General features: G+C 44.2%; 1 protein-coding gene across 3 annotated transcripts in view; it reads left to right on the top strand.

The window, feature by feature from the left end:
- Nucleotides 1–8,428: 8,428 nt before the first annotated feature.
- The window catches only part of INO80C (INO80 complex subunit C), a 44,876-nt gene continuing 28,380 nt past the window's right edge, over nt 8,429–24,924 (top strand). The window contains exons 1-3 of one of the 3 annotated variants that reach the window (XM_011974427.1): nt 8,429–8,893; nt 17,564–17,617; nt 19,509–19,562. In XM_011974427.1, the coding sequence (XP_011829817.1) occupies nt 8,738–8,893; nt 17,564–17,617; nt 19,509–19,562 (264 nt within the window). In that variant the 5' untranslated portion in view covers nt 8,429–8,737. The remainder of the gene's footprint in view (nt 8,894–17,563; nt 17,618–19,508; nt 19,563–24,924) is intronic. The other 2 variants (XM_011974429.1, XM_011974428.1) reach the window with 2 other exon arrangements.

Raw genomic sequence — 24,924 nt, 5'->3', positions numbered from 1 at the left:
AGTACACGACTGATTACATGTCTATAAATCTCAGAACTAATCTCTGGTGGTAGAAGCCAGGAAAGTGGTAGCCTTGGGGTATGGTAGTCTTTTGGGATTGGCAATGGGCACGAAGCAGGGGCTTTTAGGTGCTGATAATGCTCTGTTTCTTAAGCTGGATTACCAAGTGTGTTTACTTTGTAAAAATTCACGTGGCTGTCCACTTATGACTTGTGCACTTTTTTTGTGTTATGCTTTAATAAAACGTTTACTTAAAAAATATCTGACAACTCAGATAAACAAAATTGGTTAGCTCATTTTAGAGATAAGGAAACTGAAGTAAAAAAAAAGTTACAAAAATTACCAGAAAGGCCATTAATCAGATCAGCTAAACTAAATTCTCCAAAGTCCACACACTGAAGCACATGCCTCTGGTCTTGGGATACCCACCCTGTCCCCACCAATACCTCACTCGTGGGTTTCTGTGATTATTTTAGACATACTGACATAATTCTAACACCTGTGGTGGTTGATCACTTCAGTCCACAACATATTAAAAACAGAAAATCTGTCACATGTATGGGTGTGATGTGGGAGATGTCTGAAGTCAGCCCTTTAATGGCGGAAATGAAATCAGAAGGCAAAAACTCAAACTGCATACTAGTGCAGGGCCATTTAGTACAGGCAGAAATGCCTTGTCCACCTGCTCGAGAGGTCTCTTGCATTACAACAGTGCACAGAAACTGATGTTCAGTTCACACTGACGATCCCCAATCCTTACAAAAAGTTCAGATCCTCAGTGCAAGTAGATGGAGAATGAACTAGAACTTTTCAGAAAGCACTTCACAACAGCGTCAGGGAATTGCAAAAGTGAATATGGGGTAAGGCAAGGGGCCAGAAGCCACTTCACACACAAGTCCAGGGATTGAGATCGAAAGAGCCAAGGCAGGTGCTGAGCCAGGCTGGGACCCCCAGATCCCTGAGAGAACTGGGATGGAGGGTAGGGTGGCTAGACTGGGTCAGAACCCAGTCAACATTCAGGAGCCTCAATGTGAGAGATGAAAGGAGAGATAAACAGATAGGTCATAGGGCATCCTAGTAGTTTGAGTCTTTCTCTATAGAATGAATGATTTTCTAAAAAACTGTGAGCACATTTCATCTCTTGTTCTTCCAAACAATGGCCATCTTCTTTCGACAAAGTGAGAGATGGGGACTGTCCCACTATCCTTTGGGTTCTCTCCAGTGCCATGCCAAGGAAGAAGACCGCTGACAGCCCTGCCTCTCATGGGTCCTTTGGCCAGAATGGGTCTCCCTCCTGTGGCCACACCCTCTTCTGGCCCTGCCCCTGTTCCCAGGGCTGGGTCACACCTGGGAGCTGGACTGGATAGCTCACCTACTTTGGGGCAGCAGCAGCAGCAATGTCTAGAGCGGGGTGCATGTGGGATATGCACCCGTCAATTTCTCAGTCTTTGGGGATTTCTTGGTGAACTTAGACAATGAACATCTCTAAGCTTCCATGTTGTCTCTGTTTTATTCCATCAGTGAATGTGCCCAAAGCTTGTGGATTGATCTTCTCTGATACTATCTTAATGTACAACTGACAGAAACGAGGTGTCACATGTGAATAAAAACAAACAAAACAAGCAACACAGCAGCAGGGTTAGGAACCGTGACGCTGGGGAAAAGAATCAAGGCAGACTGACAATTTAAGAAGGCAGGTGTTGTCACAGCCTGGGGATTAGCAAATTTGAGGTTTTGAGAGAGAAAACAGGAGAAACGGTATCAGAGATGGGAGAATTATAGTAATTATAATTGTTTTCTTTTTCTATGGCATGCACAAACAGTAAGTGTTAAAACAATAATTCACTTTAAATAATGGGGTGGGACCTCTGGTAAGAGAGGAGGGGACGACCAGTGCCTAGAAGGGGATTCACAAAGGTGGGCAACAAAAGAGAGAAAAGTACCATCCTGGGAGCAGAATCCTGCCTTTCACAATGGAAGGCAAGCACCCCACTATTTGGAAAGTTCTGTGTCAGCCTTTCTGGGCCACATTTGTAATGTTAAATTGGTGTTTACTTAACAGGCATGGATTTAAGAAGTAATTCCAGTAAGCAAAATGGCCCTTAACACTATTTTCTCTCCTTCAGACTTTGCACAGCAGTATTATCTGTTGAGGTCAAACTTCAGAGAGCAGATTGGATGAGTGTGAATGCACCAAGTATGTCTTCCTACTGTATAAGACCTGCAGTGCCCAACTCGAGGGTTGCCATACATACACACAGTAACCACAATAAAGGGTGCTTCTGGACTTCAGCTGTGCCCAACCTGTCCAAGCAGATGTGCCACTCGGCACTGCCACGAGGTTTCTCACAGGTCCCTTCTCAGCTCTCTCTCTAATGGTACCTTTAAAGGGTGGCTTTTCCAAATCTTCCTACGACCCTTCCCAAGCCTCTACCACTCTCCCTCCACCTTGCAGGGGTTGCTACCTGTTACTGAGAAAACCCAGGCTTAGAGATGGAAATCACATCAACTTTCTGCCATCTCAACTGGATCTCCTCCTGGACCTGCCTTCCCCTCTCCTACTCCAGTTGTAAAGGAGGCTGGAGCGCCATGCAACTGGCTTCTGCTCCTCATCTGATGTCTTCCTACTTAACACTCTGAGCACAGGATGCAGGTGACTCACAGTGTGGGCAAGAAGGCCCTCTTCTGGCTCTACCTTTCCACACTGAGCAGAGTGAATAGGGACACCGGGAAATGTGTCGACCCAAAGTCCATGGCTCCCTCCTTTTAGAACATTCTCTGGTTCTTGGGACCCCGGAACCTCACACTCAATCGGCCCTGTGCCCCCGGGAAGGCCCCTGTGGACCTTGTCCTTGGGTTTGATGTATATCCCCAAAGGCTTGAGGGGTGGTCAAGAGGTTTCCAAAGGTGTACACACATTTCCTCCAGATGCCCTGAGGAGTAGGCGGGGAAAGGGAGGGCTCAGGGCTGGAACAGCTCTTCCCACCCTACCATATTCTGAGCAGAACTCCAAGAAATCTGAGCATTCTAAGTTCAACTCTGGCCTTCTGAGTTATAAAGATACATTTGCCAAGATAGAAGGGTAGAACATATTTTATTTTACATGTTATTAGCTTGCTTTGTACACTTAAATATCAAGGCATATGGTAGGTAGGCCTCCATTTGTATTCTTGCCCTGAACCCTGGAAATGTCATGGTCAGGCCTATTTTCAACCACTCTTTCTATGCGGCTGTCAGGCAAGACAGAGCAGGCAACGAAGTGAGCAAAGGCCTCTTCCCAGCATCCACTGGCCCGAGCTCTCTTCTGCTCTCACTATTAATACTGATTGTTTACAATGAGGCACTTAGCGGATTGCCACCGAGGGACTGCAATACTCTGAAAACAGCAACAAAGAAGAAACTGTGTCTGCCCAAGTGAGCCTATAACCCACAAACACTTACAAAACGATATACTTTGGTCTGCGATGGAGAAAATACAGGCTACTTTGGGAAGGTTCCGCAGAGATGGTGTTCCAGGAATGAGCGCTGCTCTCACACTCTTGAGAGGACTGCCACTGGTCTCTGAGGATTCCATCAGCTTCTCACTGCAATGGGTTTGTTTTCAACTGCACATCCCCAGAGTTCAGGGTAGGCAGTGCACACTGAGCTGCCTCTTTCAGTATCTCGGAGTTGGGGGATTTTGAGGATCTTGATTGCAATGGCTTCAAGGTTTCTTCCCTTCATCAGGGAGTCCCATATCAACTGGAACAGCCATTTTTCATACAGTGAGCATGACTAGCACACTTCACACAAGGTGTCAAGAGATGAGCAGTGTGTCTTCCATGCAGTAGCATCATGATCCCAAATGTCTACCGTGTTTGCTGAGATTTTTGAGAGACAGCAAATTAGGCACTCTGTGTCTCAAGTCATATATAGTAGCTTAGCAGGCATGTTATTCATTCTTAATCATTGTCTTAACTAGGATCAAGACTCTGGCTGCGGCTGCGGCTGCGGCTGCTTAACTGGTACACCCCAGTCAAGGCATCAATATCCCAGAGAAAGCCCCAGCAGCCTTTGCCAAAGGAAGTATGGCGTTGGTGACGGACACAGAAGCTGCAAGTACTGAGAAGGAAGCTGAAGAGGAAGAGCAAGGGAGGGCTCACAGTACAGCAGGGGTGAGACACACTCTGCAAGTTTTCAGGAACAACTGGGGAGGGAACTTAGGGGAGCCTTAGGCCCTGTCTCAACACATAAGCTAGCAGAATGTTGGGTCATCAGTATTAATTTATCTTTACCAATGGACAAGGAAACCCATGAGTTACACATGCAGCAAGTGTACGGGATCCTGGTATGTGCCAACACTGGGCAGTAACTGGCACTACCACAGTGGGCGTGGGGCAGGTCTCTCAAGCCGATGTCCTCCAGCATTTCTCCCACTCTCCTTGTTGCTGTCATCTGTTGATGCTCTGTCACTCAATCCCTGATGACTTTGGCAACTGCCCACTGGAAGCTTAAGTCCAGCTGAGAAGACAAACAGAAAATCTTTCCTCCCCTATTAGACTGAGGGCTCCATGAAACAGGGATTATTCTATTTTGTTTGCTCTTGTCTCCATCCTCTTAAATTAGCACATAAAAGACACTTAATAAACCAGGGCATGGCAAGTGCCTCTAGTCCCAGCCACTTGGAGGCCGAGGTGAACCCAGGAGTTTTAGTTAAGCCTGGGCTACATAGAAAGATCTTCCAAAAAAAGGTGATCAATAGGGAATAAATAACTGAGAGAGACTGATGGGAACGTGGAACCAGACCAGAGGAGAGGGAACACTGAAAATACAGCATGTCAACCAAGATAGGAAGGGTGTGTGGAATTTAGTGAGACTGGAGGAGGGTGAGATTGGGAGAAAAGCAGCTTCCAGGCAGGAGGAGCAGTGTGTCAAGGCCTGAGGGAGGAGGGGCACAGCTGGTTGTTGGAACTAACAAAGGTGAAAACTGAGCAGGAATGCAGGGACCTGGGACAGAGGCAAGCTGGAGAGATGGCAGGTCTCTAAGGACCTGTGGAACTACCTTATGGACAATGGGCTTCATTCTAGGGACCACGGGAAGTCACTGGATGGTTTCAAGGACGGGGTGTGATCTGAAAAATGCACATTTGTATCTTCAAAGAAATCATCTGGAATCGCATGTTGGAACTGGGTTGCAGGGACCAAAGATGGAGGCAGAAAGAGAACGCATAAGGCTACTTTGCAAGTCCAGAGGCAGATGGTGGCTGGAATACGGTTATGGTGTGGAGTGGAGGAAGGGGAGGAGTCAAGGATGACTCCCAAGTTTTGGTCTGAAGAACTGGTGGCTATTCGTGGCATTTGCTGAGACAGGAAACACTTAAGGAGGAACCTGTTTTAGAGGAGCAGAGAGGATGATGAATTCTGTTTTTGCCATGCGGAGTGAAAGATGCGTGTTAGCATCTGAGTTTACACTAGGGAAAGAAATTTTACATCCGGGTATGCTTTTTTTTTTGACAGAGTCTCCCTTTGTCGCCCAGGCTGGAGTTCAGTGGTGCAAGCTTGGCTCACTGCAACCTCCACCTCCCAGGTTCAAGCGATTCTTGTGCCTCAGTCTCTCGAGTAGCTGGGGCTACAGGTGGGTACCACCACATTCAGCTAATTTTTGTATTTTTTTTAGTAGAGACGGGGTGTCACCCATGTTGGCCAGACTGGTCTCGAACTCCTGACCTCAAGTGATGCACCCACCTCGGCCTCCCAAAGTGTTGGGATTACAGACATGAGCCACTGTACCTGGCCTTGGGTATGCATCTTTGGAGAAAGAGCCAGATAAGGGATGCAAATCTGAAAGTGGTCTGCATTTAGATGGTAACTGAATCCCCAAGAATTGGTGCAATGGCTGGGGAGAGTATCGACTGAGAAGGGCAGACGGCCTTGGACCAAGCACCAAGAAACTCTCAATATGGAAAGATTCTGCAGAAAAGCCTGGTTTCAAACCTGGCTGATCGCTAGAATCACTTGGGAAACTTTTAAAACGTGAATCTACAGGAGCATGTGACTATATATTTTGAAAAACCTGTAGTAGCATTAGAGACCATTTGGTAACAGAAGACTGGCTAGGAAAGAGGGAAACAGAAAGATGGTGATGTTTCAGATACCAAGGGAAGAATTTCAGAAAGAAAGGAATCAGACAAGATCAGGACTGAATTTAGTAACAGGAAACCAGATGGCGGTGCATCCACTTGTCTGACTTTTTAAAAGTAGGGAGTTGGTGTTTGAACTCAATAAGGGATGACAGGAAGCAGCCCAGCAGGTCCCCCTGTGCTCATGTGCACAGCGTGAGAACAGGGAAAAGGAAGGGGAAGGAAGGTGTCAGATGGCAGAAAGCTTTTCATTGGAAGTAGCATCCGAACTGAGGCAAAATGGATAGTAATCAGGCAAAGAGCTAAGCATTCCTAGGAGAGGAAATACAGAAACAAAAATATGACAAGCTAAGAAAATATGTACACTCTAGGAAATAGAGTTAGTCCTTGGCTGGAACACAAGGAATTAAGTGTTGGGAACCAGGCAACAGAATGGGGCACAGCCCAGTTTTTGTTGTTGTTGTTTTGAGGCGGAGTCTTGCTCTGTGGCGAGGCTGAAGTGCAGTGGCACGACCTCTGCTCACTGCAAATCTCCCGGGTTCAAGGGATTCTCCTGCCTCAGCCTCCTGAGTAGCTGTGATTACCGGCGCGTGCCACCATACCCAGCTAATTTTTGTATTTTTAGTAGAGACGGGGTTTCACCATGTTGGACAGGATGGCCTTGATCTCCTGACCTTGTGATCTGCCCACCTCGGCCTCTCAAAGTGTTGGGATTACAGGCGTGAGCCACCGCGCCCCGCCCAGAGCCCACTTATTAAGGACCTTGTATGACAAGCTAAAACGTTCTTACCCTGAAGGTTAAAAAAAAAATTAAAAAAAAAAATTACCCTTAAGGTAAAAGGGCCCTGAAAAATCTAAGAAAGTAAGTACTATGATTATATTTGTAATTTAGAAAGCCCATCTGGCAGCCAGTGTGAAGGATGGTCTGGGGTCAGGAATGGATTAGGGGAAGATGGCGGCCGAAACTTCCACCTGGAGGCTGTTGCTGAGATGCAGACATGGGACACAGATTCACCAGGGCAGGAGCAGTGAAGGAAAGAAGCGCGCTGAGGCGGTGAGGAATGGGAGGAGGTGGGGACATTAGTTTGCTTAGGTGACTGGCTTGTTGGAGGTGAGCCCTTGAGTTAAGGAATGAGGAAAAGACTAGCTTTAGATAAGGATAAGGATGGAGATGGGGTGTGGGAAAGAACATTTCAACACTGGTAGGCTTATTCCTTTCTCCAAAGGAGAAAATATGTCAGTAACAGTATTGCTAGTTCCCCTAACTCCTTCTCTCTCACCTCTAAGTCACTGGGCAGCCTGTTTACTTCAAATATCAAGACTAATATAGATCAGCTTCCTATATTCAAACATAGTAGCTTCCACCAATCACTGCAGGGAGTTAGTTCATTCGTTAATTACATCATTAAAAATACTTGTAATGCACCAGTGACTTGCAAGGTACTGTGACTGGGGGAACTGATAAGTGAACAAGACATAACTGACCCTTCCCTCATAGAGATTACATTCTAGCAGGAGCCAAAAACTGTATTAATCATCGGATTATAAACCATTTAGTTATATAATATCGCAAAGGTTCTGTAAAAATATAGGGTAGAATGAGGCAAAGAACAAGGCGGGTAGGGGGACCGAGGTTCCTAAATAGGTTTTAGTAGATCTGTGACCTCCCTGAAATCTGTAAAATTTTGTCTGTGTCTGTATACATTTAAACGGGCCGGTGGGGAAGTGGGGGTGGGGGGCTGGGGGAGGAAGCAGAGATTCCATGCTCAGGAGTCTGTGAATCCTAAGAGATTAAGAACCGGCCGGCCGTGGTGGTTTACGCCTGTAATCCCAGCACTCTGGGAGGCCGAGGCGGGCGGATCACCTGAGGTCGGGAGTTCGAGATCAGCCTGACCAAAATGGAGAAACCCTGTCTCTACTAAAAATACAAAATTAGCTGGGCGTGGTGTCACATGCCTGTCATCCCAGCTACTCGGGAGGCTGAGGCAGGAGAATCGCTTGAACCTGGGAGGCGGAGGTTGCGGTGAGCAGAGATCTCGCCATTGCACTCCAGCCTGGGCAACAAGAGCAAACTCCGTCTCAAATAAAAGAAAAAAAAAAGAGAGAGCGAGATTAAGAACCACTTTACCCTTCAAGTCCATCTAGGCACTATTTATATACAAACCTTTTCCGCGGGGAAGGCAGGGAGGGATAGAGGGGGAAGCCAGTAGCTTGGCGGTCTACTGAGAATGACCCCAGCTTTACGTTTACAAACATCGAAAGTAATCACTCTTCTATGTGAGAAAAGGCAACACACTCATTAATTTTTAAAAACGTAGTTACTTAAAAAGATTGGGAGATTTTCTATTCCTTATCAATGGAGATTTCCTGGCACGTGCCCCACCCAAGGCCCACGCCCAGAGCGCTCGAGTGGCGGGACAACAACCGCTGACATCTTCCCGTTCCGACGCCACAGGCTGCTCCGAGCTCCGCCTTTTAGATTGCACCGAGAGAAACCAGCGACAGCTCTGAGTCCAGGCCGGGTTTTCAAGCATCAAGACGGAAGTAACAGCGGAAAGGAAGTTCCAGCGCCCGCGCTGGGAAAGAGGTGGGGGGACCTAGGGAAGACTCAGGGTGCGATGGCGGCGCAAATTCCAATTGTGGCCACCACTTCCACTCCGGGAATAGTCCGGAACAGCAAGAAGAGGCCGGCCAGCCCATCCCACAATGGCAGCAGCGGCGGGGGCTATGGCACCAGCAAGAAGAAAAAAGTGTCTGCCTCCAGCTTTGCGCAGGTACGCAGTCGTGCTCCCAGCCTGCGCGTGCGCGTCGCGGAACGGGATGGGGCGGGACGGAGCCGAGCCAGGGCGCGTGCGCAGTGTGGGGCGCTGTGCGTGCGGTCTCTGGTGTGATTGAAAGATGCTAGCCAGTGGAGTGAAGGACTACTCTTCCCCTTCGTTAGTACACATGGGCTTACAACACCTTGTGTTGTAAGGAGAGAAGAGGAAGTAGGGAGGTTATTACTGACTTAGTAGTAATAGAAGGACTGCCTCTTCCCCTCGAGGTCGCCTTTAGCTTGAGGTTCAGGACTTCTGAGTGTCAGTCGTTCAGAAATGTGCGTGTCTTCCCCTCGTCCATTCTGCAGACATCTACCCAGTATCTTTGAGGTGCATAGCGCCCTAATGTCCTGCATGGATGAATACAATATGTATTGATAAGTATGCTTTCTCTCATCCTGAGAAAAGTGCTTTTTAGACCCTGGGTTTCCCAATCCTAAAGCGGGTTTGGTCTTAACTCATCGGCTTGTTAAGATCATGAAGTAATGAGTGTAAAGCCCTGAGCTCAGCGCCAGGCTTAGACTCCAGGGCCTCTGAGCAATCTAGGCTCCGTAATTCCAGCAATGAATTTTCAGCAGGGAGTGGCTTGATTAGTGTTTTCTCTGGCTCCTCATTTTATTCAGAACGAAAAAGCAGAGATAGAGTGTGTTACTTTGTGCTCCTCAGCATATGGTGTGACACCGTTCACCTAGCCAGTCAGTGGCTGTTCTAGAAATCTTCTTGTTCCTTCTTCTGTAGGTGATTGGTAGTGCTTTTCTTCTTTAACCTTTTAATATTAAATACTTTGCTGTAGTAAGATTTACACACAGTAGAATGCACAAATCTTCAAGAATACTGGCTCAACCACAGATCTTCAAGAATCCTGGCTCAGGCCTGTATACCAGCACTTTGAGAGGCCAAGGCGAGAGGATTGCTTGAGGCCAGGAGTTCGAGACCCGCTCCCCAACCCCCATCCAAATTTACAAATTAGCTGGGCGTGATGGTGCACGCCTTCAGTCCCAACTACAAGGGGATCACTTAAGCCCAAGATTTTAAGGTTACAGCAAGCTATGATCGTGCCATTGCAGTCCAGCCTGGGCAACAGAGTGAGACCCTATCGCGCAAAAAAAAGTACAGATCCAGTGCCCTTTTACATTTGTATACACCTATGGCCACTGCCTGGATCAAGATAGCATTTCTAAGAGCGGGTGACCTTTTCCTGTGAGTACTGTCTTCCCTCCCTAACAGAGGTACCCACTATTCGGCCGCCCTTCACAATAGACTGACTTTGGGTTGGAGCATAATGTAAATGGAATAATACAGGACAACAGGGAACATACTCTTTTGCGTCTGTCTAGGTTCCTTTTTCAGACAGTGTTTTTGAGAGTCATTCATTGATTCAGTACATCTGTTGCATTGTATAAACATACACCTGATGAATATTTGGATGTTTACAGTTTTTGGCTTTGTGCAGAAGCTGCTCTGAACATTCTTGTACAAGTCTTTGTGTAGATAGATGCTTTCATTTCTCTTGAGAAGTAGTGGAATTGCTGAGTCAGAAGGTAGGCACACATTTAACTCAGAAACTGTTAAACAGTATTTCTGAAAGTAGTTGCACTGTTTTTGCATTCTTACCAGCAAAGTATGAGAGTGCCAGTTGCTCGAAATCCTCAACAATACAGAGCATTGTCAGTCTTTCATTGTCAGTCTTTAACTTTTAGCCATTTTGTTGAGTGTGTAGTAGTATCTCCTTGTTTTAATTTTTTCTGATGGCTAATGATATCAATCACTTTTCATAAGCTTATTTGGCATTCCAAATCTTTTGTGGAGTGCCTAATTATTTTTTCTAATTGGCTTTTTTTAAAAAAAAAAAAATTATATTGATGTGTAGAAGAAGTTCATTACATTCACTTTCTTGACTAGACTCCTTTGCCAGATGTATGCATTGTGAGTAATTGCTCCCAGTCTGCGACTGGCGTGTTTTGATAACCAGTTGTGCCAGGACCAAGGAATGTCACTAGGACATATGGGGAGGAATAATTGTTTCGACCCCAAAGGGAGCATTGATTAACTTCCACTACCACAAGCTTCTGAGAGTGATCAAATGCCTTCAGGAGACTGAAAATTCCCAGTAATCCAATATGGTGGAAATCTTAACTCTCTATTCCCTGTGGGCCTTTTTTTGTATCCAAGCAGCAGCCTCTGGAGAAGTTGGAAAGGGCAGAGCATTTCCTGAAAGAGTGCCTTCTTTTGTCCTGACTCTCCTTTTCCCAGCTGATATTTAACTAAAGGAGACAGGGTCTTCGTCTGTCACCCAGGCTGGAGGACAGTGGCACAATCATGGCTCACTGCAGTCTCGACCTCCCCGGCTTAATGGATCCTCCCAACTCAGCCTCCCAAGTAGCTGGGATGACAGGTGTATGCCACCATGCTCGGTTAATTTTTTTGTATTTTTGGTAGAGGTGGAATTTCACCACCAGTAACCCAAGCTGGTCTCAAACTCCTGGGCTCAAGCAGTCTGCCCACCTTGGCCTCCCAAAGTGTTGGGATTACAGGCGTGAGCCACCGTGCCCAGTTGTCTTAGATTTTTGCCTTGCTGTGATCCTTTCATTCTAGTTCCCTTTCCACAGTGTGTAGGAAATAAGCAGGCATAAGCACAGTACCCCTGAGGGCTGCCGGGAATCTTCTTGAGGTCACCCTCATCTGTGTCACTTGCTCAACGTTTCTGTTCTGTTTCAGTTAGTTCGTGTAGCAGTAATTTATTGTGCTGTGTTTCTGTTCCATCCGCAGCAGTATGCTTAAGACATTTCAAAGGATTTTTGCTTGTCCCCACACTACCAAAAACATCCCAGGAGAGAATGACGTACATACATTGTATTTCGTTTTCTACTGCTGCCATTACAAATTACCACACATTTAGTGGCTTAAATAACACCCATTTAGTAGCTCATGGTTCTGTAGATCAGAAGTCCTGACACAATGCGACTGGGTTGACTCTGCTCCAGGTATCACAAAGCTGAAATCAAGGTGCCGGCCGAGTGTCTGAAGGCTCTGGGGAGAAATTTGCATGCAGGTGAATTCAGGTTGTTGGCGGAATTCTGTTCTTTTGGGGCGGCAGGAGTGTGGGGCCCCTGTCTTCTTGCTGGCTGTCAGGTGCTGCCCATGTTCCCTGCCACATGGCCTTTTCCATTTTCAGAGCCAGCTATGGAGAATCTCCCTTGTGTCCAGTTCTTCTCATGCTTCAGATATTTCCGACTTCTCTTATTGCTGACCCCTAGACTCAGATTTAAAAGATTTATGTGATTAGGCAGGCCTACTTGAATAATCGCCTTTTTTTTTTTTTTGAGACGGAGTCTCGCTCTGTCGCCCAGGCTGGAGTGCAGTGGCGGATCTCAGCTCACTGCAAGCTCCGCCTCCCGGGTTCACGCCATTCTCCTGCCTTAGCCTCCCGAGTAGCCGGGACTACAGGCGCCCGCCGCCTCGCCCGGCTAGTTTTTTGTATTTTTTAGTAGAGACGGGGTTTCACCATGTTAGCCAGGATGGTCTCGATCTGCTGACCTCGTGATCCGCCCGTCTCGGCCTCCCAAAGTGCAGGGATTACAGGCTTGAGCCACCGCGCCCGGCCAAATAATCGCCTTTTTAAAAAGTCAGCTGATCTGAGACCTTAATTGCATCTGCAAAACCCCTTTGTAGCTGAACCCAGATTAGTGTTTGCTTGAATAACTGGTAGAAGTTGTGTGCACACCAGGGGCAGGTTACTTGCAAGGTGGCAGGGGTGTACTGGAATTCTACCTGTCACACAAATGAAACCATTAGGAAGATACAGTAATGTCTAACCTTGAGCCAAAGCTAATTATAGGTGATTATAGGTGTTGGTGCCCTATTGTGGTGAGACACAGGAGGATGATTCATCAGTGCTGGTGATGGTACTCAAAGGAGAGGTAGCGAGGCAGAGGGACTTGAAGTTGGCTTGGAGAGGTTTGCTGGGGAAGGCATTCCAGGCTCCGAGCTGTGCACATTGTAAGATTAACCTGGGTTGCCCAAGGTTTCATTAGTGGGGAAGTGAGTGTTTTTCTGTAAATGATTGTATTTCTTGAGTTAAAAGAGATTTTATAGGTCTTTCATCACCTACATTTCCCTATGTCAATAAATTTTAGCTATTTTGATTCTTAAGTAAAAGCAAAGTATGTAAAACTTTAATGGAATTTTAAAATTTACAAAGCACATTTACATGTAGGACATTAGAGTGCTTTTTGAGATTGTTAAAGATAACTTGAATTATCATGAATTCTTAAGGTGGGTTTAACTTTCCTGAAATATGCTTGCTGTTTCTAAAGTAAAATTGAGTGCCTAGTTGAAATTTAAAGAAGTTTAGAAATTTAGATGCTTAGAAGTCCTGAGGAGTTGAAGGGAATATTTTTCATTAAAGGTATTCTGAGGAAAGCATTTATAGAAGCCTTCTTTACATCAGTGTTAGGAAATACTATTAAATAATTTAGTAGTACAAAAACAACTTTGTTTTATCATTTCATCAAGATGGCTCTCTTTAGTTCAGCAGAAATTACTACTAATGTTCATGCTTGCTAAGGGGTGGTACAAATCATCTCAGAATCACAATTCTGTGGATTTATATTTTCAGCATAACAGTTGTTGATTAATAATGTTATGAAAGTGCAGTCTTCCTTTCACTCTGGTTGTTACTTTGAAGGGATTAATGTTGGTGGGTTGGGGAATAGATAACTGTGTTAAAGTGAAAGGAATAAGGATAAATAATAGTAATTAATATTTATCAAGCATTTACTACGTGCCAGGCACTGTTCTAAGTACTTTCTAAGTACGATGCCATTTAATCCTCCAAACGACCCTCTGTGAATTGATCACTTAATTTTACAGATAAAAATGCCAAGGGCATAGAGAGGCTATGAAAATTGCCCAAGGTCATACAGTGATAGTGTCAGGATTTGAACCCACGCATGCTGTCCAGAGTCTACATTCTTTTTTCTTAACTGCCTCTCTTGATATCACTTTGTTACTTTGTATATTAGAAGATTATTAATTAGATCTCTGGTATAACCAAATTCATGGTGCAGATAAATGCCTTTGGGAACAGTTTTACTGGATCAATATAGGGCAATTTAGGCTTTTCAAATGTGTATTAAAGTTGATAAAATATACTGAGAAATCTAATTAACCTATAGACTGAGAGTTACTTAATAGCCTTTTCATTTGTGAAGCAGCTAATAAAACATCTAAAATGCAGAGGCAGTAGTTGCATCTTTAGAAGGATAGTGCAGATGATGAGAGAATCTTCTAACATTGGCGGGGCAGCCAGAGAATGCTGGACTGATTTGGTTTATTCATTGAAAAAACACTCATCCTACTATTCAACTTCTGTAAAACACAAAAGCAAAAATCCAACAAATCCTGATAATTTTAAGTCTTAAAAGTTATTCTTTTCTATTTTTAAAATTACCTTTTTTTTTTCATTTTTAAAGTTGACCTAAAAAGTCACCCAGTCTCCTTCCCCAACAACTATTATAATTTGTGTTTTCTACATGTAGATATAGTTTTTCATCATTGTATTTGGTATATAGCATTACGTGCCCCGTTTTTCACTTAGCATTATTTTGTGAACATTTCTGTATGTTGATAGTCTTCTCAATTAGACTTTTAAAGGTCAAATAGTCTTTTATGACTGTTGCTTGCATTATATTCCAAGGAATTAACTGCTCATATTTAATTGACTTTATTATTGGATATTTAGGTTGCATTTTGACTTTTTGCTGTTTTAAGTAACTCTATAGTAACCTTGCAGTTTTAGACCAGGGCCAGCTATTTGCATCTATAATTCTATGACATAGATATAACTTGACATTTGACTTTTCAGTAATAAGACAAAGGATACTTTTCTCCTTTCTTTATAACCACAGACAGAATGCCCAAATTATCCTTTAGTCTGAGTCAGAGTCAAGCACACTACTGCCTGGAGAGATGAAGCCATTGATTTGGGTTCTTCAGTTGGGCAGAGCAGAGCAGGGTGAGACCCGGGCCTTGTGAACTCCAGTCTGTTAGCCATAGGCGTGTGTTTCCTGAGTAGCAGGCTGGGTTTCTCTTCCCTGAGACTTACATCAGCTCTGTTAGTGCTGCAAAGTGGGGGCACCCCTTAGTGCTAGGCGTTCCTTCCTCTCCTCTTAGGGTGTTCATATCTTGGGGCGGGACAGTTCATCTTGTAAAGTCCTTAGTGATAATAGCGCTTTAGTGGAATGGAAATGATGCATCATTTTATCTTATTGCATCCAAGCCTCACAGACTTGATCTTCCCTTTGACTAAAGGTCTCTCTCCCTCTCATCCTGTTGTTAGTAGACACAGGAGTCTCAGCTTGGCTAAGCTGAGCAGAAGTGAAGAGTAAGGGTATAGTATTGTGGGGGTTGGGGAGAGGAAAGTGAAGCATAAAACTAGCTCTGGCCTGGGGCAGGGGTATCTCTGGTTAGAGAAGGAAGGGAGCCTGCCACAATCTCAGAAGCAGGAGGCAGCATGGGTATGATGTGGCTCAGTTCATGTCAGAGTGCCCTGTCTTTAGCCTGACGTCCCAGTAGGGGTCTGACAGAGGATGGAGTGAGCAAGCCGTCAGGAGGGGTCCCTTTCAAAAACCAGTGCTTCCGTGGGTCATTTTCATCCCCTTCTTGACTCTTCTCTAGCTTGCTGCCTGGAATGGCTGACTTAGACCTCTGGTCCTCTCTTCATACCACCCTCTCCTTACTCTCAGCAGATGTGCTTGTCTGCCTGAATCTAACGAGGGCGCCTGTCTGGCATTTTTCTCCCCCGTCTCCCTGGGGCCTTGGAACTAAATGCCTATGTCAGAAGAAACCCCTGTATTGCCTTCCTTTCACTGGGCACACAGCACCTTTGAGCTTCCTCACTGGGATTGGGGAAGTGGAATAAACAGAAAGGGAGAAATGTAGTATTTGGCCAGGCGCAGTGGCTCACACCTGGAATCCCAGCACTTTGGGAGGCCCAGGTGGGCAGACCACTTGAGTCCAGGAGTTCGAGACCAGTGTGGGCAACATGGTGAAACCCTGTCTCTACAAAAATACAAAAGTTAGCTGGGCATAGTAGTGCGCACCTGTAGTCCCAGCTACTCCTGAGTGGTGGCTGAGGTGAGAAGATGGCTTGAGCCCAAGGAGGTTGAGGCTGCAGTGATCTGTGATCATGCCACTGCACTGCAGCCTAGGTGACAGAGCGACACCCTATCTCAACAACAACAACAACAAAATAATTTTAAAATGCCGTTTTTTAGCATCTCTGGAGTGGAAGAAAAAGCTAACTTCACTGCCTGAGGATAGGACCGTGGGAGCTGGCAGGTCTGTGGATGGTTCTGTAATCACAGTTGGAAGCTTGGGGGACTGCATTTTCCCCTGCCCTTTAGTGTGTCCTTTTTGCTCTTTAACAATTCAGATTGATTTTTTCCTCCCTGATGGCCACAGTATTGTATCAGTAGTTATATTCTTTGAGAAACTAAAACTATAAAGTTAAAACTTAAAGCATATATGACCCCAGGAAATCTCTTTCATAGCCTGTTTACCCTGAACTGGACCTGAAGCTGTCCCTAGTGGTAGTTTCTTTTTTTTTTTTTTTTTTTTACTTTTGACGTGGTGCTTACTGGGTAGCTCTCAGGGTTATCTCTCTTGCTCATTTTATTTAGGCCACTCGTAGGCCCAGTCTCCTGACAGTCCAGGGCATTGAGTAGTCCTGTGGCCCACTCTGCGAATGGTTAGATGGTTGGGAGAGTGGTTGCTTTCCTTCTGCTAATGCTGGCGGGTCTCCTAGGAACAGCTCACCCCATGTACCTTCCAGTGGGCCTGGGCTTTCTCCTTTGCCTTTGCACCACCACCTCCTGAAAGAGCAGATCATTTGTCACCCTTCCTGCCCTGCATGCCAGCTCCGCCTTCGTTCTCAGGAACCAGGAGTCACGACCTCTGGCTCATTCGCAGCTGGGTGTGCCCCTTGGGGAGGCTTCACTTGGTCACTATATATATATTTTTTTAATCCTCTAAATATTTCAGTGTGAATTTCTTAAAACCAAAGTCATTCTCTTACGTAAGGACAGTTAGGAAAGACTGCATATGGGGGAAGGATGAAGTGAGGGGCAGTCCAGACAGAAGAGGGGTGTGAACAGAGGAGGGCCCAGGTGCCCACGTGCAGAGGCCCTGGAGAGGAGTGTGGGAAAGTAGTGAGGAGAGATCGTTCCGAATTTTATCAAATTCCGGGAGTTAACTGATGCAACACTGATATTTAATATACAGATTTTATTCTTGTCCCTTATCTGGTTCAGAATCCAATCCAGGATCACACGTTGTATTTAGCTGTATATCTTTTTAGTCTCCTTTAATCGGAACACTTCCTTAGTCTTTTTATCTTTTACGACTGATATGGTTTGGCTGTGCCCCCGCCCAAATCTCATCTTGAATTGTAGCTCCCATAATTTCCATGTGTTGTGGGAGGAACCCGGTAGGATATAATTGAATCTTGGGGGCAGTTTCTCCCATACTGTTCTCATGGTAGTGAATAATTCTCACATCTGATGGTTTTGTAATGGGAAACCCCTTTCACTTGGTTCTCATTCTCTCTCTTGCCTGCTGCCATGTAAGCCGTGCCTTTCGCCTTCCACCATGATTGTGAGGCCTCCCCAGCCACGTGGAACTGTGAGTCCATTAAATCTCTTTTTCTTTATAATTTACCCAGTCTTGGGTATGTCTTTATCAGCAGCATGAAAATGGACTAACACAATAAATTGGTACTGGTAGAGTGGGTTGCTGCTTTATAAAGATACCCCAAAATGTGGAAGCAACTTTGGAACTGGGTAACAGGCAGAGGTTGGAACAGTTTGGAGGGCTCAGAAGAAGACAGGAAAATGTGAGAAAGTTTGGAACCTCCTAGAGACTTGATGAATGACTTTGACCAAAATGCTGATAATGATATGGACAATGAAATCCAGGCTGAGGTGGTCTCAGATAGAGATGAGGAATTTGTTGGGAACTGGAGTAAAGGTGGCTGTTGCTATGTTTTAGCACAGAGGCTGACAGCATTTTGCCCCTACTCTAGAGGTTTGTGAAACTTTGAATTTGAGGGAGATGATTTAGGGTATCTGGCGGAAGAAATTTCTAAGCAGCAAAGCATTCAAGAGGTGACTTGGGTGCTGTTAAAAAGCATTCCGTTTTAAAAGGGAAACAGAGCATAAAAGTTCAGAAAATTTGCAGCCTGAAGATGTGATAGAGAAAAAAAATCCATTTTCTGAGGAGAAATTCAAGCTGGCTGCAGAAATTTGCCTAAGTAATGAGGAGCCAAGTGTTAATCACCAGGACAATGGGAAAATATTTCTAGGGCATGTCAGAGACCTTTGTGGCAGCCCCTCTCATCACAGGCCCGGAGGCCTAGTAGGAAAATACGTTTCAGGTGCCTGACCCAGGGCCCCCTCTGCTGTGTGCAGCCTAGGGACTTGGTGCCCTGTGTTCCAGCCACTCCAGCCATGGCTAAAAGGGACCAAGGTAGAGCTTGGGCCGTGACTTCAGAGAGTGCAAGCCGCAAGCCTGGCCAGTTTCCACATAGTGTTGAGCCTGTGGGTGCACAGAAGTCAAGAATTGAGGTTTGGGAACCTCCACCTACACTTCAGAGGATGTATGGAAATGCCTGGATGTCCAGGCCAAAGTTTGCTGCAGGGGCAGGGCCCTCACAGAGAACCTCTGCTAGTACATTGCGGAAGGGAAATGTGGGGTTGAATCCCCCACACAGAGTCCGCACTGGGGCACTGCCTAGTGGAGCTGTGAGAAGACAGCCACCATCCTTCAGAGCCCAGAATGGTAGATCCACCAACAGCCTGCACCGTGTGCCTGGAAAAGACACAGATACTCAATGCCAGCCTGTGAAAGCAGCAGGGAGGGAGGCTATACACTGCAAAGCCACAGGGGCAGAGCTGCCCAAGACCATGGGAACCCATTTCTTGCATCAGTGTGACTTGGATGTGAGACATGGAGTCAAAGGAGATCGTTTTGGAGCTTTAAGATTTGACTGCCCTGCTAGATTTCGGACTTGCATGGGTCCTGTAGCCCCTTTGTTTTGGCCCATTTCTCCTATTTGGAATGAATGTATTTATCCAATGCCTGTACCCTCATTGTATCTAGGAAGTAACTAACTTACTTTTGATTTTACAGGCTCATTGGTGGAAGGGACTTGCCTTGTCTCAGATGAGACTTTGGACTGTGGATTTTTGAGTTAATGCTGAAATGAGTTAAGACTTTGAGGGACTGCTGGGAAGGCATGATTGGTTTTGACATGTGAGGACATGAGATTTGGGAGGGGCCAGGGCGGAATGATACAGTTTGGCTGTGCTGCCATCCAAATCTCATCTTGAATTGTAGCTCCCAAAATTCTCACATGTTGTGGGAGGAGCCTGGTGGGATATAATTGAATCATGGGGGCAGTTGCCCCCATGCTGTTCTCATGGTAATGAATAATTCTCAGGACATCTGATGGTTTTATAAGGGGAAACCCCTTTCACTTGGCTTTCATTCTCTCTCTTGCCTGCTGCCATGTAAGACGTGCCTTTTGCCTTCCGCCATGATTGTGAGGCCTCCCCAGCCACGTGGAAATGTGAGTCCATTAAACCTCTTTTTCTTTATAATTTACCCAATCTTGGGTATGTCTGTATCAGCAGCATGAAAACGGACTAACACAATGACCTTGATACTTGAAGAGTACTGGCCACTTATTTTCTAGAATGTTCCTCAGTTTGGGCCTGTCTGATATTTCCTCATGGTTAGATTTGAGTTATATATTTTTGACAAAAATGGATAAGTGATGCTGTCTTCTTCTCAATGCATCCTGTTGTGGCACTTGATGTCAAATTACTAATGATATTAGATTTGAGCACTTAGTAAGGTGGTATCTGCCAGGTTTCACCAATGTGAAGTTATTCTCTTCATGTTTGTATTGAAGTATATTGTGGGAAGATACTTTGAGACTATAAATATCCTATTTTATTTCATACTTTGCCAGTGACTTTTAATATCCATTGATAACTTTTGCTTGAAATAGTTATTATTGTGGTGGTTGACAAGTAGTGATTTCCCAATTTGAATCTTTATTCCTTTTAGATTTATTAATTAGGATCCTGTTGTGAGCAACAGCTTTCTCTTCTCTTCCATTTATTCATTTTTTTTTTTTCTATTTTACTTCTTTTTTTTTTTTTTTAGAAATAGGGTATAGCTATGTTGCCTGGGCTGGAGTGCTGTGGCTATTGCCAGACACAGTCATAGTGCAGTGCAGCCTCCTGGGTTCAAGTGATCTTCCCAGCTCAGCCTCCCAAGTAGCCAGAACTACAACAGGCCATTTATTCATTTTTTAAAATCAGTATTTATGTCATGGATTTTTATTTTATTCTATGGGTTATAATCCACTACTAGCTTTATTCATTCCTTCTTTTATAAATTTATCTGTAGTAGCTTTACTGAGATATAATTCACATACTATAAAATTCACCCTTTTAAAGTATGTAATTTAGTGGCTTATGGTATATTCACTGAGTTGTGCAATCCTCACAATATCCTATCTAATTTTAGGATATTCCTATTACCCCAAAGAGAAACTCATTACCCATAAGCAGTCACTTCCCATTCCTCTGTTCTGCCAGCCCCTGGCAACCACTGATCTACTTTCTGTCTCTGAATGTGACTACATATCTCATATAAATGGAATTATACAATATGTGGCCTTTTGTGTCTGGCTTCTTTTTGTTAGTGTAATTTTTTTCAAGGTTTATCCATGATAGAGCATGAATCAGTATGCCATTTTTGTGATTGAATAATATTACATTTTATGGACATACTACATGTTGTGTTTTATTTTTTATTTCTTTTAGAGACAGGAGCTCACTCTGCTGCCCATGCTGGAAGTCAGTGGCACAATCATAGCACACTGTAATCTTGAACTCCTAAACTTGCCTCAGCCTCTAGAGTAGCTGGGACTACAGGCACATGCCACCACAACTGGTTAATTTTTTATTTTTATTTTTTGTAGAGACAAGGTCTTGCCACGTTGCCTAGGCCACTTTTGAACTCTTGGCCTCAAGCAGTCCTCCTGCCTCAGCCTCCCAAAGTGTTGGGATTACAGGCATGAGTTCCTGTGCTTGGCCCTACCACATTTTATCTCTTCATCAGCTGATGGACATTTAAGTTGTTTATACCTTTTGGCAATTATGAATAATGCTGCTATGAATATTTGTGTACAAGTTTTTGCATGGACATACATTTTTCATTCTCTTTGAGTGTATACCTAGAAGTTAAATTATTGGGTCATATGATAATTCTGTGGTTAACATTTTGAGGAACTACCCAATTTTTTTTTTTAAATGGTGTTTTTGCACCATTTTATGTTCTTACCAGCAATGTATGAGAGTTCCAGTTTCTTCACATCTTTGCCAGTATGTGTTATTGTCTTTAATTGTAACCATCCTAGTGAGTGTGCATGGGAATTTCATTGTGATTTTGATTTGCATTTCCCTAATGACTAGTGATGTTGAGCATCTTTTCACATGCTTACTGGCTGTTTGTATATCTTCTTTGAATAAATTCTTTGCCCTTTTAAAAATTGAATTGTCTTTTTGTTGTTGAGTTGTAGAGTTCTTCATATATTCTGGATTTATGTATATACTGGGTTGTTGCTTAAGTTTTTGAGATTGGTCCAGTAGAAGCCTCTTCAAACTGGCTTCTGTGTCCTTTAGTATGCCTGTATAATTTTTTGGATGCTGTTATGGACTGAGTTTTGGTACCCCCATGCCCCCAGTATTTATTATTTTGTCCTGACCCCTAGTACACCTCAGTTACATTCTGGAGATAGGGACTTCAGGGAGGTAATTAAGATTAAATGAGGTTGTCTGGGTGGGCCCTAATCCTGGATGACTGGTACCCTTATAAGAAGAGGGAGAAACTCCAGGGATGCACACAGCCTCAGGAGAAACCAAACTTGTCAGCATCTTGTTCTTGGACTTCTAGTCTCCAGAACTGGAGAAAATAAATTTCTATCGTTTAAGCCACCCAATCTATGGTATTCTGTTATGGTGCCCCAAATAAACTGACACAAGTGCTTTCTTTCTGACACCACAAGATGTTCTAGTCTTATACTTTCCTGCTCCAGCCCTAGAGTCAGCCATTTATTCATGGATCACTGGTTCTTAGAGAATAATACACTTGCCACTCAGTATAGGTATGTGGTGAATTGGTTCCAGAACCTCCTGTGGATACCAAAATCCACGGAACCTCAAGTCCCTGATATAAAGTAGCATAGTGTTTGCATATAATTTGTGCACATCCTCCTGTATACTTCAACCATGTCTAGATTACTTATAATACCTAATGCAATGTAAATGCCATGTAAACAGTTGTTATGCTGTACAGTTTAGGGAATAATGACAAGGAAAGAAGTTTGTACATGTTTAGTCAAGATGCATTTTTCCCCCACCAAATGTCTTCCGTCTGCGGTTGGTTGAATCCATGGATGCAGAACCCCCCTATATGGAGGGCCGATTGTATTTAGAAAGGATGATCTGAATGTTGCTTTGCCTATATTTCATTGTTTCCAGTCTTCTCAGTGGACAGAGCTAGGACATTTATGTGTGTGTATACCTGCAATCCCGACACCTCTGTATCTATTTCTATAATTATCTGCCTGTGTATTGAAAACTGTGAGTTCATACTGATGACCTCTAGCTTCAGTCCAGTTCCACAGTGCTCATTCTGGCCTTCCCCCTTTTCTTATTTGCTTTTCTACATTTGCTGTGTATCTTAGAATACATATAAAGTAGTTTCATAATTATTAACATGTGCCCCTGTGAGAAACAAACTTACCAACTATGTATGGTTCTTTTTGGCCTTTAACCTTGGATTACATAGTCAAAATACCATATTCATAGTTACTCAGGTTATTTCTCCCTTGCCTCCCCTTCAGTGTGGTTGTGTTATTTGAAACACAAATGAATTTGTGTTTATAAGGTTTTTAAAATTCTATTTTTTATCCCCTGCCCCGTCCTTGTTGATTTTATTATTTTTTCAAGTATATGAAACCTTAACATGGTTCAAAAAGTCAAAACTCTATAAAAAGCTATACTCAGAGAAGATTTTCTCTCTTCTATTTCCTTCCCATCTCCCTCTCCATTCCACTGTGTTCCCCTCTGCCCCTGCAGGTAACCACACTCAGTTGTTTCTTTCCAAGTTATCCTTCCTGTGTGTTTGGCCACTGCATCCCAACCAGAGATGCTTCCTTGTAAGGAGCTTCTCAGCATATACATCTCCAGTGCTGATGCTGGCATTCAGTCATGCCACTCTGTCTTGTTCCTTAACATTGATCAGTTCATCAATGAATCACTCATTATTTGGTACCTACTCTGTGCTAGGCACTGGGTTAGAAGCAGGGACAGAGGCTGAACTATGAAGTAAAGCAGCATGTTTTGAGCCCTCTGTGTATCCTCCCTCTCTGAATCTCCCTGTCTCTCCTTGTCCCCCTTTCTTCTGATCTGTTATTCCCTGCCTATATCATAAAGCTGCTGTTTTGTCTAAACTATCAATCATATATACAATATATACTAGATGTTACTCTTACAAATAGTCAGTGCAAAATAACATTGACAGCTGGCTAAAACTGCACAAGGTAACGTTTGTTACTGATTAAATGTGATGGGAGAATCAAATCTTCCTTATCAGACTGGGTCTCCCAGAGTACAGGTACCTGTTAGAAATATGATTACCATAAAGGAAAAAAAAATCGTACAAGCAATAAAAGTTATGTAAAAAAAATACTAAATTTCACTTTTGTTGTAAAATTAAAACTGACATGGACGAATCCCAATGAAAATAATCTTAGTACAGCATAAATGAAAATGGAAAAATTGGAGACTATTTTTGCTATACAGAAAATGGCTAAATGGATATCGCAGCAGAAAAGACAGAATGTAGGAAGGATGGGGAGCAAGAGGCAAGGCTGGAGAGGAGGCCTGAATTTGTTCCTAATCCCAAGGAAAGTAGAAACCACTGGCCAGTTTTAAGTAGTGAGCATCATCTTGCTTGCATTGAAAAGTGTGTCACTGGCTGAGCTGTAGAGAATGGGCTGGAGTAGGCAAGATGAGTACTGCACAGTCCTACCTCTGAATTTTGTAGCTCAGGAAGTTACCAGATAAACGCAAAGGACTGTGGGAGGAAGGGAGAGGTGGGTGCGGAGGGAGGGTGGGAGGAAGGAAGAGAGAGATCACTGTGGGTACAGATGGTAGGAAAAGGATGAGGAATGGACAGCCTCTCAGTTCGTAGAGTTGACATTTGCACTGAGCTTGGAGGGAAGAAAAGCTAAGAAAGACCTGGGAAGTGGAGACGATGAGGTGAAGGGGAATCCACACAGAAGGTGGCAGCCACAGAGGAGAGGGAGCGCAGGGCTTGGAGTCCTTGGCTGGAGCCCCGACTCATGTGGAGAGACCTGGAGAAGCATCAGGGAAGGTGTTTGAGGAGAGAGCACTCAAAGAACTATTGCAGCAGTGTGAGAATGGTTCTTGTCTTCTCCACTCCTCTTCCCCCAACATGAATGAATGTATATATTCATATTCCACCATACTCTGTTACCAAGTAAGAGTTTCACTTACTAAGTAAGTTGAGCACCTTATCAGCATAAGGGAACCAGAATAAGTTGCTAAAATTCCAGCTGAGAGTAGATAAGTTGTGTTTTGGTTAATCATGTAGTGTCTTAGTGTCTTCCATGTTCCATGTGACAACATGATGACTTTTAGCCTTAACTCTTTTTTTGAAGGATGCATGCAACCACTTTGGAAAATGATTTGGCAGTGACTTGTAAAGTTAAACATACACTTACCCTATAACCCAACCATTCCACTCCTAGGTATTTGCCCAAGAGAAATGAAAACATCACAGAGGCTTTATTTATAAGAGCTGAAGACTGACAGTGAACCAAATGTCCA

Source organism: Mandrillus leucophaeus, unplaced genomic scaffold (genome assembly GCF_000951045.1).
Source record: "Mandrillus leucophaeus isolate KB7577 unplaced genomic scaffold, Mleu.le_1.0 Scaffold145, whole genome shotgun sequence".
Taxonomy (NCBI): Eukaryota; Metazoa; Chordata; class Mammalia; order Primates; family Cercopithecidae; genus Mandrillus; species Mandrillus leucophaeus.
Note: the sequence above shows the minus strand (reverse complement) of the source record. Positions and strands in the feature narration are given on the sequence as shown.